Genomic DNA, 17854 nt, shown 5'->3' on the forward strand with positions numbered 1-17854 from the left:
GCTGCTGGTGGGAGGAGCTGGAGCACAGTCTGGTTAGAGGGATAGTGAGATCCTTTAGTAATGGGCAGTAGCAATTCTTACAATACACTAAGTGTAAGACTGTTAGCGGTCATGCTGTGATGCTGTGTTATCACCCCTGTTACGAATATTATCTTATCATTTATTACACATGGTGCTTACATTTCTGTGTGACTTGCTCTGGGGTTAGCTACCCATCCTCAGCAGAAACAGGACTATTGCATGGGTGAGATGGGTAAATGGGTGAGACTCTGTGACAGAGGAGGATTCTCAGGCTCAAAGGCAACCATTCAACCCTTCCTTGGATTTAATTTGCTTTCATTAACCAAAGTGTATAGATTATATACATATAAATACAGTGAATATATATATATATATATATATATATATATATATATATATATATATATATATATATATATATATATATATATATATATCGTATCTCACAAAAGTGAGTACACCCCTCACATTTTTGTAAATATTTTATTATATCTTTTCATGTGACAACACTGAAGAAATGACACTTTGCTACAATTTAAAGTAGTGAGTGTACAGCCTGTATAACAGTGTACATTTGCTCAAAATAACATAACACATTAATGTCTAAACCGTTGGCAACAAAAGTGAGTACACCCCTAAGTGGAAATGTCCAAATTGGGCCCAAAGTGTACATTTTTTGTGTGGCCACCATTATTTTCCAGCACTGCCTTACCCCTCTTGGGCATGGAGTTCACCAGAGCTTCAAAGGTTGCCACTGGAGTCCTCTTCCACTTCTCCATGACATCACAGAGCTGGTGGATGTTAGAGACCTTGCGCTCCCCCACCTACCGTTTGAGGATGCCCCACAGATGTTCGAAAGGGTTTAGGTTTAGAAGAGGCTTCCTTCTGGGATGACAGCCATGCAGACCAATTAGATGCAGTGTGCGGTGTATGGTCTGAGCAATGACAGGCTGACCCCCCACCCCTTCAACCTCTGCAGCAATGCTGGCAGCACTCATACGTATATTTCCCAAAGACAACCTCTGAATATGATGCTGAGCGTGTGCACTCAACTTCTTTGGTGGAACCTGTCCTGTGAAACTGCTGTATGGTCTTGCCCACCTTACTGCAGTTCAGTTTAAGGATCTTGGCAATCTTCTTATAGCCTAGACCATCTTTATGTAGAGCATCAAATATTTTTTTCAATTCTCAGAGAGACTATCCGTTCAATTTAATAGCCGTAGAAAATGAGGCAGGAAAACAGATTTCTTCTTAGAGGAAGAGGCCAAGGTTGGCTACTGGACATCTGAACTAGATCTGCAAACCAAACTCTTCAAAGCCATTTAGGAGCTATGAGAAACATAGATGTAGCCTGATCTTAATTATTGCCCTGGGTAACAAGACTGGAGGTGGAAACACATAAGTCGGCTGAAATGACAAAGGCATCTTCAGAGAATCTGTTTCTAGAGTCCTAGGGTATCTGAACCTGTAGAAATACTGAACAATACTATTGTTGTTCAGCCTGGAAGCCATGATAACTATCTCCAGCATTCCCCAAAGATACACAAACTGACTGAATACTTCTGGAAGAAACCATTCCTATGGATAGTCTGATGACTGAAAAAAATCTGCTCCCAATAGTCTACTTCTGGAACATGAACTGCAGATATAAGACAATGATGGATCTCTGTCCGATCCAGATTTTGAACTGGAACATGAAGGTAAGCATCCTTTAAATCTATTGTGGACATAAACTGACTATGCTGAACAAAAAAAAAGTCAGAATAGTCTTGATAGTATCCATTCTTAAAGATGCTTACAAACTTGTTCAGAGTTTTTAGATCCAGAACTGGTCTAAAAGTGCCTTCCTTCTTTGGAACAATGAAGAGATTTTAATAAAATCCCATCCCCTGTTACTGCAAAGGAACTGGATCAATCACTCCCATATCTTCCAGATCTGAGACAGATTGAGCTTTTACAGGATTCCTTGGGACATTGTACAGAAAAAAAAACCTCCCTCTTGGAGGCCTTGTTCTGAATCCAATTTGATGTCCCTGAGACACATTATTCTGAACCCAGAGATCTGGGACAGACGGAAACTAAGCCTCCTGAAAGAGGCTTAATCTGCCCCCTAGCAGAACTTCTGGGTCAGGGGCCACAGATTCATGCGGTTTTAGAAGAAGAGACAGTTTTTTTACCCTGCTTAGACTTGTTCCAGTTAGCATTAGGTCTCCAGACTGAACCAGAGGAACCTTGCTTTTGAGTCAGTTTTCTGTTCCTTATTCTGACAAAAAGAATGAAAACGATTAGAAGCTTTGGATTTTCCTTTAGACTTCCTGTCTTGAGGAAGAAAAACACGCCAATATGAAAGAAATTAATCTGGTAAGTTCTTACATAAATTATGTTTTCTTTCATGTAATTGGCAAGAGTCCATGAGCTAGTGACGTATGGGATAGAAATACCCAAGATGTGGAAATCCACAGAAGAATCACTAGATAGGAAGGGATAAAATAAAAACAGCCATTTCCGCTGAGGTTAAATCCATACAAAAAATAAGTATTTCTTATACATTTCAAGAAAAAAAAATTAAATCATAAGCAGAAAAATCAAACTGAGGCAGCTGCCTGAAGAACTTTTCTACCAAAGACTGCTTCAGAAGAAGCAAATACATCAAAATGGTAAAATTTAATAAATGTATGCAAAGAAGACCAAGTTGCTGCTTTGCAAATCTAATCAACTGAAGGTTCATTCTTAAAAGCCCAAGAAGTGGCGACTAATCTAATAGAATGAGCTGTAATTCTCTGAGGCAGAGATTGCCCCACCTTCAAATGAGCTTTGTGAATAAAAAGCTTTAACCAAAAAAATGGCAGAGGCTTTCTGACCTTTCCTAGAACAAGAAAAGACAACAAATAGACTAGAAGTCATTCTGAAATCCTTACTAGCTTTGACATGGTATTTCAAAGCTCTTACAACAGCCAAAGAATGTAAAGATCTTTCAAGAGTATTCTTAGGATTAGGACACAAAGAAGGAACAACAATTTCCCTTCTAATGTTGTTAGAATAAACAACCTTAGGAAGAAATTTAAACGAAGTCCGCAAAACAGCTTTATCCTGATGGAAAATCAGAAAAGGAGACTCACAAGAGAGAGCAGACAATTCAGAAACTCTTCTAGCTGAAGAGATAGCCAAAAGGAACAACACTTTCCAAGAAAGTAGTTTAATATCCAAAGAATGAATAGGCTCAAAAGGAGGACCCTGCAAAGCCTTTAAAACCAAATTAAGACTCCAAGGAGGAGAAATTGATTTAATAACAGGCTTGATACGAACCAATGCCTGTACAAAAACAGTGAATGTCAGGAAGATTAGCAATTTTTCTATGAAATAAAAAGAAAGAGCAGAGATTTGTCCCTTAAAAGTACTTGCAGACAAACCTTTATCCAAACCATCCTGAAGAAACTGTAAAATTCTAAAAGAATGCCAAGAGAATTTATGAGAAGGACAACATGAAATATAGGTCTTCCAAACTTGATAATAAATCTTCCTTGAAACAGACTTACGAGCCTGTAACATAGTATTAATCACCGAGTCAGAGAAATCGCTATGACTAAGTAATAAGCATTCGATTTCCATACCTTCAAACTTAGAGATTTGAGATCCTGATGGAAAAACGGTCCTTGAGACAGAAGGCCTGGACTTAAAGGCAGTGACCAAGGCTGGCAACTGGATATCCGGACAAGATCCCCATACCAAAACCTGCGAGGCCATGCTGGTGCTATCAGAAACACATGAGACTGTTCCATTATGATCTTGGAAATCACCCTTGGAAGAAGAACCAGAGGTGGAAAGATGTAGGCAGGTTGGTAACACCAAGGAACTGCTAACGCATCCACCATCTCCACTTGAGGATCCCCGGACCTGGAAAGGTATCTGGGAAGTTTCTTGTTCAGATGTGAAGCCATCAGATCTATTTCTGGAAGACCCCACATCTGTACAATCTGACAAAACTGTACAATCTGACAAAACACATCTGGATGGAGAGACCACTTCCCTGGATGTAACGTCTGACGACTGAGGTAATCCACCTCCCAATTGTCTACACCTGGGATATGAATTAGACAGGAGTTGGATTCTGCCCAAAAAAGAATTTGAGACACTTGTTTCATTGCTAAGTGACTGCAATTTTCTCCCTGATGATTGACATATGCCACAGTTGTTATATTGTCTGTCTGAAAGCGAAAAAAAGGTTCTCTCTTCAATAGAGGCCAAGCCTGAAAAGCACTGAAGATAGCACGGAGTTCTAAAATATTGATTGGTGACCTCGCTTCTTGAAGTTTCCAAACCCCTTGTGCTGTCAGAGACCCCCAAACAGCTCCCCAACCTGTAAGACTTGCATCCGTAGAGATTATAGTCCATGAAGGATAAACAAAGGAGGCTCCCTGAATAATACAATGATGGTCTAACCACCAAGTCAGAGAGAGTCGAATGCTGGGATTTAAGAATATCAATTGTGATATCCAAGTATGATCCCTGCACCATTGATTTAGCATGCAAAGCTGCAGTGGTCTAATAAGAAAACGAACAAAGGGGATCGCATCTGATGCTGCAGTCATGAGACCTAAAACTTCCATGCACATAGCCACTGAAGGGAATCATCAAGACTGAAGGTTTAGACAAGCTGAAATTAATTTCTTTTGTCTCTTGTCTGTTAAAGACAAAGTCATGGACACTGAAATTATCTGGAAACCTAAAAAGGTGACCCTTGTCTGAGAAATCAAGAAACTCTTTGGTAAATTGATCCTCCAACCATGTCTTTGAAGAAACACTAGTTGGTTTGTGTGAGATTCTGATAAACGAAAAGATTGAGCTAAAACCAAGATATTGTCCAAATAAGGAAATACCGCAATACCCTGTTCTCTGATTACAGATAGAAGGGCACCTAGAACCTTTGAGAAGATTCTTGGAGCTGTCGCTAGGCCAAATGGAGAAGCAACACATTGGTAATGCTCATCTAGAAAAGAGAATCTCAGAAACAGATAGTGGTCAGGATGAATCGGAAATTGAAGATACGCATCCTGTAAGTCTATTGTGGACATATAATGACCTTGTTGAACAAAAGGCAGAATAGTCCTTATAGTCACCATCTTGAAAGTTAGGGCCCTTACAAATCGATTCAAAAACTTCAGATCCAGGACTGGTCTGAATAAATTTAATTTCTTTGGGACAATGAATAGATTTGAATAAAAACCCAGACCCTGTTCCAGAAGTGGAAGTGGAACAATTACTCCTGAAAGCTCCAGATCTGAAACACATTTCAGAAAGGCTTGAGCTTTCACAGGATTTGTTGGAATGTGAGAGATAAAGAATCTTCTCACAGGAGGTCTTATTCTAAAACCTATTTGATGCCCCTGAGAGACAATGTTCTGAATCCACTGATTTTGAACAGAATCTGCTCAAATGTCTTGAAATAATTTCAATCTGCCCCTCAACTGGAATGAGGGCCGCACCTTCATGCAGTCTTGGGGGCTAGCTTTGGTTTCTTATAAGGCTCGGATTTATTCCAACTTGAAGATGGTTTCCAATTGGAACTAGAGTCCTTAGGGGAATGAGTGGTTTTCTGTTCTCTATTCTGACGAAAGGAACAAAAATGATTATAAGCTATAGATTTACCCTTAGATTTTTTTTATTTTGGGGAAGAAAAACTCCTTTTCCCCCAGTGACAGTGGAAATAATAGAATCCAACTGAGAACCAAACAAATTATTACCCTGGAAAGATAGAGATAATAATCTAGCTTTAGACTTAACAACAATTTTGATAATATCAAAAATAGCATCACAAATAAAATGATTAGCATGTTGAAGCAAACAAACAATGCTAGACAAATTAGGATCGGTTTCCTGTTGAGCTAAGCTATCCAACCAAAAGGTTGAAGCAGCTGCAACATCAGCCATAGAAACGGCAGGCCTAAGAATATAGCCAGAATGTAAATAAGTTTTCCTTAGAAAAGATTCAATCTTTCAATCCAAAGGATCCTTAAAAGAAGTACTATCTTCCATAGGAATAGTAGTACGTTTAGCAAGAGTAGAAATAGCCCCATCAACTTTAAGGACTTTTTCCAAAAACTCTAAACTAGCCACTGGCAAAGGATACATTTTTTTAAACCTAGAAGAAGGATTAAAAGTACCACCAGGCTTAGACCATTCCTTATCAATCACATCAGAGACAGCATCTGGAACAGGAAAAACCTCAGGAGTAACCACAGGAGGTTTAAAAACGGTATTTAAACGTTTACTGGTTTTGTTATCAAGAGGATCAGACTCCTCCATATCCAAAGTAATCAATACTTCTATCAACAAAGAACGAATATAATCAATCTTAAAAAGATAAGAAGATTTATCAATCTTAGTATCTGAGGTAGGATCTTCTGAACCAGAGAGATCCTCATCAGAGGAGGATATATCAGTATGTTGTCGGTCATTACAAATTTCATCAGCTTTATGAGAAGTTTTAACAGACCTTTTATGTTTATTAGAAGGTCGAATAGCAGACATAGCCTTCTGAATTGCATCAGCAATATCATTTTTAACATCAACAGGGATATTATGTACATTAGGCGTTAAGGGAACAACAGACGCTGTATTAGTACTAATAGAATCTGCATGCAAAACCTTATCATGACAACTGTTACATAAAATAGCCTGAGATATAATCTCAGCTTGCCTACAAACAGATACACTTAGCTTTGGTAGAACTGTGTTCAGGCAGCATGGTTCCTACAGTAGCTTCTGAAATAGGATCAAATTGAGACATCTTGTAAATGTAAAAGAGAAAATAACATTAAACAAAACATCTAATCTCCTTATATAGCAGTTTCAGGAATGCGAAAAAATGAATATGCTAAAAATTGCCCTGAAAGACTAGCCTTATTAGGTGATTATTATTTGCATATTTAATAAAGTGATTTTATAGAAACATAAAAATAATTTAAAACAAACAATTTGTTACACAGATATGCGTTACAAACAAAAAGAGCACTAGGGTACCCTAAAGTGAAAAATTAAAAAATATGTACAAAATGTCCAGAAAAATTGTCCTGAAAAAATGTCCAATTTAGATGAGTGAATCCTGTGAAAAGAATGTGTCCAATATCCACTAATATGATATGGAAAAAAAATTCTAATTAAATGTGTATGATGTTTCCTGTCTCTGAGGAATCACATGCACATCTTCATTCTTCAACAACCTCCAGCGGAGGCAAAGTAAAAACTGAGGTATGTGTAAGGTGGGAGGGGTTTTATAGAACTTGTGGGGTTTGGGAATCTTTTCCTCCTCCCGGTGGTAGAGAAGAGTAATTCCCATGAGTAATGGATCGTGGACTCTTACCACCTGTATGAAAGTAAAGAAACTGTAAACTATAACATGTCTTAGAGATCAAAACAGAAGATTTTTCCCAGCAAAAAACTTTACAATTTATTTACATTTATTATCAGAATGAAAAACTGGTGTATTACACCTAGGTGACCACTAGCTGGCTTGCAGCATAATCCTCTTCAGATGAGTGAGTCATAATCAAAGACTGAAGAATAATCCCACTACAAACATACGCTGTCAGGGGATTCTAAGATATGTTTATTCTAAATAGTTTTGGTACAAAGACCTCTAAAGATTATTCATTTTATAGGGTTCAAATACCCTGGCAGATAAAAATATCTCATTGGTAAAAAGTGAGAACACATCCAATGAAATTAAAAATTCACCTGAATAAATATTTATATTGCTTTCCCTCATTAAAAATAAAACTAAACCAGAAAAAGAAAATGGTAAAATAATAATTAAATCATTAACTAACTAATCATTTAATTAGTAGGTGCTAAAATCTATATAAATCAATATTAAATATAATCTCAGGTCTATGATTCAGGTCGTATCCTGCATTAATGCCAAACAGATTAATAAAAATATTCCCAAATCAGTGTACATTTTTTGACCTGAAGCTTCCATGAAGTATTGCTATTTTAATGTCCAGGAGTTTTCTTTGTTGTTATCAATTATAGTGTCCCCCCTTTTATATGCATTCTCTACATGTACACAACACATGAGGAGGAATAGGTGAAAGAATACTAAATTGTCTATGCCTGTTGTCTACTGGGTAGTAAACTGATCACTGTGGGAAGAAATTAAAGTTTCTGATTAACAGTTCCGTCGTTTGTGGTTGCCTATATAAGAGAAGGGGTGAGTCTGGAAACAATTCTTTCAGTTAGCGATCATTGTTTATAAGTAGTTGCAAGCTATCCAGCTCTTCATTATATTGCTCCATTGGTCATCATTGTAAAATCTTAGTTTTAGTTACTTGATAGGATAAAAGTATTTTAAAGCATTATAAAAATCAACAAACATTAACTGAGCAAAAACAAAAATTCTCAGTTTAGGACTTATTTTTGCCAGATTATACTTTCACCTTGTCTTTAATATTTTAGAATAATACATTATAAATGTGAGGTATTGTGGGAAAACTGGGAAGCAAAATTTGTATTCATATGTATAGCACATTTATATTAATAAGTAAGCCACTATATAAAATTAAAGTTTCCACAAGCGGTCTTCTTACCTTCATATGTAAAATGTCCCCTTCATGCGCAGGCCATTTTCTTAGGACTAAGCCTGTCCTGGTATCCAGCAGGATTATGAAGCCAGACGAATAACCAGCTACAACGCTGCGTCCATTTGGGCTTACAGCCAAGTATCGGATAAGTCCCACATTGACATTACTTGCTAGCTTAAATTCATGCTACAAAATACAGAGTTGAAAGATACAAATAAATATTTAAGTGTGTAAATATGTGCACTAGCACCACATGCAAAATCTAGGATTTTTTTCATGCTCTTTTAAAAACAAAATTTATACTTAATTTCTATCATGGTGGTAATTGTCCACAAGTCCATCACTCCTAGGAATTCAACTCCTGGCCACTTGGAGGAGACAAAGATTCCCAAAACTCCAAGATTACTTAACCCCTTAGTGACCAGAGCACTTTTCCATTTTCTGTCCGTTTGGGACCAAGGCTATTTTTACATTTTTGCGGTGTTTGTGTTTAGCTGTAATTTTCTTCTTACTCATTTACTGTACCCACACATATTATATACCGTTTTTCTCGCCATTAAATGGACTTTCTAAAGATACCATTATTTTCATCATATCTTATAATTTACTATAAAAAAAATGATAAAATATGAGGAAAAATGGAAAAAAACACACTTTTTCTAACTTTGACCCCCAAAATCTGTTACATATCTAAAACCACCAAAAAACACCCATGCTAAATAGTTTCTAAATTTTGTCCTGAGTTTAGAAATACCCAATGTTTACATGTTCTTTGCTTTTTTTGCAAGTTATAGGGCCATAAATATAAGTAGCACTTTGCTATTTCCAAACCATTTTTTTCCAAAATTAGCGCTAGTTACATTAGAACACTGATATCTTTCAGGAATCCCTGAATATCCCTTGACATGTATATATTTTTTTTTTGTAGACATCCCAAAGTATTGATCTAGGCCAATTTTGGTATATTTCATACCACCATTTCACCGCCAAATGCGATCAAATACAAAAAATTGTTCACTTTTTCACAAATTTTTTCACAAACTTTAGGTTTCTCACTGAAATCATTTACAAACAGCTTGTGCAATTATGGCATAAATGGTTGTAAATTCTTCTCTGGGATCCCCTTTGTTCAGAAATAGCACACATATATGGCTTTGGCGTTGCTTTTTGGTAATTAGAAGGCCGCTAAATGCCACTGCGCACCACAAGTGTATCATGCCCAGCAGTTAAGGGGTTAATTAGGGAGCTTTTAGGGAGCTTGTAGGGTTAATTTTAGCTTTAGTGTAGTGTAGTAGACAACCCCAAGTATTGATCTAGGCACATTTTGGTATATTTCATGCCACCATTTCACCGCCAAATGCGATCAAATTAAAAAAAACGTAAAATTTTTCACAATTTTAGGTTTCTCACTGAAATCATTTACAAACAGCTTGTGCAATTATGGCACAAATGGTTGTAAATGCTTGTCTGGGATCCCCTTTGTTCAGAAATAGCAGACATATATGACTTTGGCGTTGCTTTCTGGTAATTAGAAGGCCACTAAATCCTGTTGCGCCTCACACGTGTATTATGGCTAGCAGTGAAAGGGTTAATTAGGGAGTTTGTAGGGAGCTTGCAGGGTTAATTTTAGCTTTAGTGTAGAGATCAGCCTCCCATCTGACACATCCCACCCCCTGATCCCTCCCAAACAGCTCCCTTCCCTCCCCCACCCCACAATTGTCCCCGCCATCTTAAGTACTGGCAGAAAGTCTGCCAGTACTAAAATAAAAGGGTTTTTAAAAAAAAATGAATTTTTTTTTTAGCATATTTACATATGCTACTGTGTAGGATCCCCCCCTTAGCCCCCAACCTCCCTGATCCCCCCCAAAACCGCTCTCTAACCCTCCCCTCTGCCTTATTGGGGGCCATCTTGGGTACTGGCAGCTGTCTGCCAGTACCCAGTTTGCAATAAAAAAATGCTTTTTTTTTTGTTTTTTTTTGGTTTTTTTCTGTAGTGTAGCTTCCCCCCCCCCCCCACCCCCCACAGACTAACCCCCACCACCTTGCTTATTGTTTAACATTTTTTTTTTAACATATTTTTTATTTCCCATTTTCTGTAGTGTAGCGGTTCCCACCCGCTCCCTCCCCGTGCACGCGCCCGCCCCCACCCTCCCGTGCACGCGCGCGCGCCCGTGCGCGCCCCCAGCCACCCCCGCCCACGATCTCGCCCCCCTTCACATCCACATGGCCATCGATGGCCGCCATCCGCCTCCCGGTCCGGCTCCCACCCACCAACGCAGGTAGCCACCGATCTCCGGTGCAGAGAGGGCCACAGAGTGGCTCTCTCTGCACCGGATGACTTAAAAACGTTATTGCAGGATGCCTCCATATCGAGGCATCACTGCAATAACCGGAAAGCAGCTGGAAGCGAGCAGGATCGCTTCCAGCTGCTTTCCACACTGAGGACGTGCAGGGTACGTTCTCAGGCATTAACTGCCTTTTTTCTGAAGACGTACCCTGCACGTCCTCAGTCGTTAAGGGGTTAATCTATCCGACCTCTCTGGAAAGCCTGTCTTACTTATAGCCAAGAAAGGAGAAGTAGAAAGGTAGAAAAGGAAAGAGCAAGGAAAATGAGGTGCAAAATGAGAACTGCTGACAGAAAAAATAATTAAATTGAATTAATTGGGCAGTCTTGTGGACTCTCATCACCATGAAATAAATTAATCAGGTAAGCATAAATTTTGTTTTCTTTCATATGGTGGTGAGAGTCCATGAGTTCATTACTGCTGGGAACTAATACCTAGGCTGTGGAGACCATGAGTAATTTGGGCAGGGTAATTTTTGAAAAAGACAAAATACCTAATTTCCAGACACTGCTGCCTGGAAACCTTTCCTACCAGCAGCTTCAGAAGAAGCAAAAACATTAAAAGTACATAAGGATGACCATGTTGCTACATTGCAAATTTGTTAAAACAGACGCCTTATTTTTAAATGCTGAGGAAGTGGAAACTGATCTGGTAGAATAAGCAGTAATGTGTTTTGGGGGGAGACTTTTCCGCCTCCAAGTAAGCTCTTTACGAATTAAGATTTTTAACCAAGATCTAAAGTAATCTATGTGGCATTCTGCCTTTGTGTGGATATGAAAAATGAATGAAGAAGAGAGAGAAAGAAAGAGAGAAAAGGAAAAAGAGAGAAAGAAAAAAGAGAGAGAAAAAAGAGAGAGAAAAATAAAGAGAGAGGTCTTAAAACCAAATTTAAGTTCCAAGGAGGAGAAAGTGGTTTAATGTCTGGTTTTAACTTGACTAAAGCCTCAACAAAACTCTGAATGTCTGGAAGTTTAGCAATTTTTGTATGGTATAGAACTGAAAGAGGTGAAATTTGACCCTTTAAAGAACTAGCAGATAAGCCTTTTATCTAAACCTTCTTGCAAGAACTGAAGAATTTTAAGAATCCTGAAAGAATGCCAATTAAAACCTTGTTTTTCACATCAGGAAAATAAGACCAAACTTTGTGATAGATCTTACTCATGACAGGCTTCCTAGCCTGTATCAAGTTCTTTGTGACAGCATCAGAAAAACCTAGTTGTTTTAAAAAAATATGTGTTCAGTCTCCAAGCCATCAATTTGAGAGTCTAGAGATCTAGATGATAAAATGTACCTGGGGCAGTAGGTTGTTATGTAAGGAAAGAGACCATTGAAGAAAGCTGGCCATCAGCAAAACAAGTCCTGTATGGCCAAGCTGGGGGAATTAGAATTACTGACGATAGCTCTTGCTTGATTTGAGCTATCACTCTTGGAAGCAAAACAATTGGTGGAAAGATGTATGCCAGAAGAAAATTCCAAGGAGCTACTAGTCATTCTACAAATTCCACCTGAGGATCCCTGGATCTCGCAAAGTATCTGGGAAGCTTGTTGTTTAAATGTGAAGATCCCACTTCCTCACTATCTGATTAAATATATCAAAATAAAGCAACTATTCCTCTGTATGGAGGAATGGGCGACAGAATCTGCTTCTCAGTTGTTCACGGCTGGATTATGAATTGCAGAAATTGTTTTCTGCCCAGTTCAGTATTCGACAAACTTCCTTCATCGCTAGGGAACTGTGCGTTCCCCATTGATGAATGATATAAGCCACAGCTGTGATATTGTCTGATTGAAAAATGCAGCCAAGTCTCCTCTTTCAGAAGAGGCCAGCTCGGAAGAGCCTTGAAAACTGCACAGAGTTCCAGTACATTTATTGGTAACCTCACGTCCTGAGGAGACCAAACTCCCCTGTCCTGGGCTCCCATACTGCAACCCAACCAAAGAGACTTGCTCCTTTCTGTGGAGATTATTGTCCAAGATGGCCAGACAATAGAAGCTACCAGAGAAATGGACTGGTGATCTATCCACCATGACAGAGATTGCCTAGTTACAAGATACAAAAGGATCCTTTGTGAAAGCTGATTGTAATCCTTGCACAATTGACTCAGCATACGAAAGGTGAAGTGATCCCATGTGACACCTAGCAAATAGAATGCATGTATAGAGCTACTGTAGAGTTAATTAAAGTTTTGCACAAGTTGTCTGCAACTAATTTCCTCTGATCTGTTAAGTCATGACAGTCATATTGGTATTGAGACTATAACGCCTCTTAGGAAAGAAACTCTGGCTTGAGGAGACAGAAAATAACAGAAAAAGAAGTCAGATGCACTGTAAATTATACATTAAACCAAGTTCCAATAGCCAATTCCTTCCAGATGGGTATAATAATGAAAATAGTAATACAAGTTATGAGCTGGCACTAAAAAGCTAAGATAAATCTATCACACTATATGTTAAATACAATTTTAATTGTATTTAAAGTAACAGTTTACTCAAAACAATTTCTCCCCTTTAATTTGTTTCCAATGATCCACTTTACCTGCTGGAGTGTATTAAATTGTTTATAAGTATTTCCATTACCCTTATAATGGCATTTGAAATAGATTTAGCCTGTGGTATTCCCCACCCATCCTGAAAGTTTTTGGCCTCAAGGGCAAGCTGTGTTAACACAGCCAGTAGAAGAAATTACACTCCCAGTGGGTTATAGAAGAGATAAGGTAATAAAAAGGAAATTTATGCTTACCTGATAAATTGATTTCTTCTACGATACGACGAGTCCACAGATTCATCCTTACTTGTGGGATATTATCCTCCTGCTAACAGGAAGTGGCAAAGAGCACCACAGCAGAGCTGAATATATAGCTCCTCCCTTCCCTCCACCCCCAGTCATTCGACCGAAGGTATAGGAAGAGAAAGGAAAAGCTAAAAAGGTGCAGAGGTGACTGAGGTTTTGAAAAATAAAATAAATTCTGTCTTAAAAAGGACAGGGCGGGCCGTGGACTCGTCGTATCGTAGAAGAAATCAATTTATCAGGTAAGCATAAATTTCCTTTTATTCTACAAGATACGACGAGTCCACGGATTCATCCTTACTTGTGGGATACAATACCAAAGCCACAGGACACGGATGAACGGGAGGGACAAGACAGATACCTAAACGGAAGGCACCACTGCTTGAAGAACCTTTCTCCCAAAAATAGCCTCAGAAGAAGCAAAAGTATCAAATTTGGAAAATTTGGAAAAAGTATGAAGGGAGGACCAAGTCGCAGCCTTAAAAATCTGTTCAACAGAAGCATCGTTTTTAAAAGCCCATGTGGAAGCCACAGCTCTAGTAGAATGAGCCGTAATTTTTTCAGGAGGCTGCTGTCCAGCAGTCTCATATGCCAGGCGGATGATGCTTTTCAACCAAAAAGAGAGAGAGGTAGCCGTAGCTTTTTGACCCCTACGCTTTCCAGAATAACCAATGAATCGAGAAGATGTTTGACGGAAATCCTTGGTCGCTTGTAAGTAAAACTTCAAGGAACGAACCACGTCCAAGTTATGCAACAGACGTTCCTTCTTAGAAGAAGGATTAGGACACAATGAAGGAACAACAATTTCCTGATTAATATTCCTATTAGAAACAACCTTAGGAAGAAATCCAGGTTTGGTACGTAAAACCACCTTATCAGAAAGAAATATAAAATAAGGCGAATCACATTGTAACGCCGAAAGCTCAGAAACTCTTCGAGCAGAAGAGATAGCAACCAAAAACAAAACTTTCCAAGATAACAGCTTAATATCTATAGAATGCATGGGTTCAAACGGAACCCCTTGAATAACATTGAGAACTAAATTCAAACTCCATGGCGGAGCAATAGACTTAAACACAGGCTTGATTCTGATTAAAGCCTGACAAAAAGACTGAACGTCTGGGACATCAGCCAGACGCCTGTGTAGTAAAATAGACAAAGCAGAAATGTGTCCCTTTAAGGAACTCGCTGATAATCCCTTCTCCAATCCTTCTTGGAGAAAGGACAAAATCCTAGGAATCATAACCCTACTCCATGAGTAGTCCTTGGATTTGCACCAATAAAGATATTTACGCCATATCTTATGGTAAATCTTTCTAGTGACAGGCTTGCGTGCCTGAATCAAAGTGTCAATGACCGACTCAGAGAATCCCCGCTTAGATAAAATCAAGCGTTCAATCTCCAGGCAGTCAGCTGCAGAGAATTTAGATTTGGATGTTGGAACGGATCTTGAATGAGAAGGTCCTGTCTCACGGTGGCAGAGAGGACATGTCCACTGGTCCACTGGATCCGCATACCAAGTCCTGCGTGGCTACGCAGGCGCTATCAGTATGACTGAAGCTCTCTCCTGTTTGATTCTTGCAATCACACGAGGTAGGAGGGGAAACGGCGGAAACACATAAGCCAGGTTGAACGACCAAGGCACTGCTAGAGCATCTATCAGTATAGCCTGGGGATCCCTTGACCTGGACCCATAACGTGGGAGCTTGGCATTCTGTCGAGATGCCATCAGATCAAATTCCGGTCTGCCCCATTGATGAATCAATGATGCAAACACCTCCAGATGGAGTTCCCACTCCCCCGGATGAAAAGTCTGACGACTTAGAAAATCCGCTTCCCAGTTCTCTACTCCTGGGATATAGATTGCTGATAGATGGCAAGAGTGAGCCTCTGCCCATCGGATTATCTTTGAAACCTCTACCATCGCTAGAGAACTCCTTGTTCCCCCTTGATGATTGACATATGCTACAGTCGTGATATTGTCTGACTGGAATCTTATTAATTTGGCCAAAGCCAACTGAGGCCACGCCTGAAGCCCGTTGAATATTGCTCTCAGTTCCAGAATATTGATTGGAAGTAGAGACTCCACCTGAGTCTAAACACCCTGAGCCTTCAGGGAATTCCAGACTGCACCCCAGCCCAAGAGGCTGGCATCACTATTACCCATGATGGCCTGCGGAAGCACATCCCCTGGGACAGATGATCCTGTGACAACCACCAAACAAGAGAGTCTCTGGTCTCTTGATCCAGATTTATCTGAGGAGATAAATTCGCATAGTCCCCATTCCACTGTCTGAGCATGCACAGCTGCAGTGGTCTGAGATGAAAGCGAGCAAACGGAAAAATGTCCATTGCTGCTACCATTAACCCAATGACCTCCATACACTGAGCCACTGATGGCTGAGGAATGGACTGAAGTGCTCGGCAAGTATTTAAAATTTTTGATTTTCTGACCGCCGTCAGAAATATTTTCATGTCTACTGAGTCTATCAGAGTTCCCAAGAATGGGACTCTCATTTGTGGAACTAGTAAATTTTTTTCTATATTCACTTTCCAACCGTGACAACACGATGTCCGTGTGAGATTTGGTCAGATGATAAGTTGACGCCTGGATCAAAATATCGTCCAGATAGGGTGCCACTGCTATGCCCCGCGGTCTGAGAACCGCTAGTAGGGATCCTAGCACTTTTGTGAAGATTCTGGGAGCTGTGGCCAACCCAAAGAGAAGGGCCACGAACTGGTAATGTTTGTCCAGAAAGGCAAACCTTAGAAACTGATGATGATCCTTGTGGATAGGAATGTGGAGATATGCATCCTTCAGGTCCACTGTGGTCATGTATTGACCCTCCTGGATCATTGGTAAAATTGTTCCTATAGTCTCCGTCTTGAACGATGGGACTCTGAGAAATTTGTTTAGACATTTGAGATCTAAAATAGGTCTGAAAGTTCCCTCTTTTTTGGGAACCACAAACAGATTTGAGTAAAACCCCTGCCCTGTTCCTGTTTTGGAACAGGGAAAATTACTCCCATGGTATAGAGGTCTTTTACACAGCTTAAGAACGCCTCTCTTTTTGTCTGGTCTACAGACAAACATGACATATGAAATCTCCCTTGTGGGAGAAAATTCTTGAATTCCAGCTGATACCCCTGGGTCACAATTTCCAATGCCCATGGGTCCTGAACATCCCTTGCCCAAGCCTGAGCAAAGAGAGAAAGTCTGCCCCCTACTAAATCCGGTCCCGGATCGGGGGCTGCCCCTTCATGCTGTTTTGGTAGCAGCAGCGGGCTTCTTGGCTTGTTTACCTTTATTCCAGGCCTGATTAGGTCTCCAGACAGACTTGGATTGAGCAAAATTCCCTTCCTGCTTATTGGAGGAAGAAGAGGAGGTAGAAGGTACTCCCTTAAAATTTCTAAAGGAACAAAAATGATTCTGTTTACCCCTCATCTTAAGAGACTTGTCATGGGGTAGGGCGTGACCCTTACCTCCAGTAATGTCAGAAATTATTTCAAATCAGGCCTGAATAGGGCCTTACCCTTGAAAGGAATAGCTAAAAGCTTAGATTTAGATGCCACATCAGCAGACCACGATTTCAGCCATAACGCTCTGCGCGCCAGAATGGCAAAGCCTGTGTTTTTCGCCGCTAATTTAGCAATTTGAAAAGCAGTATCTGTGATAAAGGAATTGGCTAGCTTAAGAGCCTTAATTCTGTCTAAAATGTCCTCTAAAGGCGTCTCTACCTTCAGGGACTCTTCCAGGGCGTCCAACCAGAAAGCAGCTGCAGTAGTTACTGGAACAATGCAGGCTGAAGGCTGTAAAAGAAAACCCTGGTGAACAAATAACTTCTTTAGAAGGCCCTCTAATTTTTTATCCATAGGGTCTTTGAAAGCACAACTGTCCTCAATAGGTATAGTTGTACGCTTAGCTAGAGTAGATATTGCTCTCTCCACCTTAGGGACCATTTGCCAGGAGTCCCGAATGGTGTCTGATATAGGAAACATTTTCTTAAAGTTAGGAGGGGGAGAAAACGGAATACCTGGTCTATCCCATTCCTTTTTAACAATTTACGAAATTCTTTTAGGAACCGGAAAAACATCAGTGTAAGGTACCTCTAGATATTTGT

At 39.7% G+C, this 17854-nt stretch overlaps 1 protein-coding gene across 2 annotated transcripts in view; it reads right to left on the minus strand.

Moving 5' to 3' along the window:
- WDR81 (WD repeat domain 81) overlaps nucleotides 1-17854 on the minus strand; it is a 143441-nt gene that overhangs the window by 32762 nt on the left and 92825 nt on the right. For both annotated transcript variants that reach the window (XM_053706227.1, XM_053706225.1), the window contains one exon: nucleotides 8607-8786. In XM_053706227.1, coding sequence (XP_053562202.1) covers nucleotides 8607-8786 — 180 coding nt within the window. The remainder of the gene's footprint in view (nucleotides 1-8606; nucleotides 8787-17854) is intronic.

The sequence above is a fragment of the Bombina bombina genome, chromosome 3 (genome assembly GCF_027579735.1).
Source record: "Bombina bombina isolate aBomBom1 chromosome 3, aBomBom1.pri, whole genome shotgun sequence".
Taxonomy (NCBI): Eukaryota; Metazoa; Chordata; class Amphibia; order Anura; family Bombinatoridae; genus Bombina; species Bombina bombina.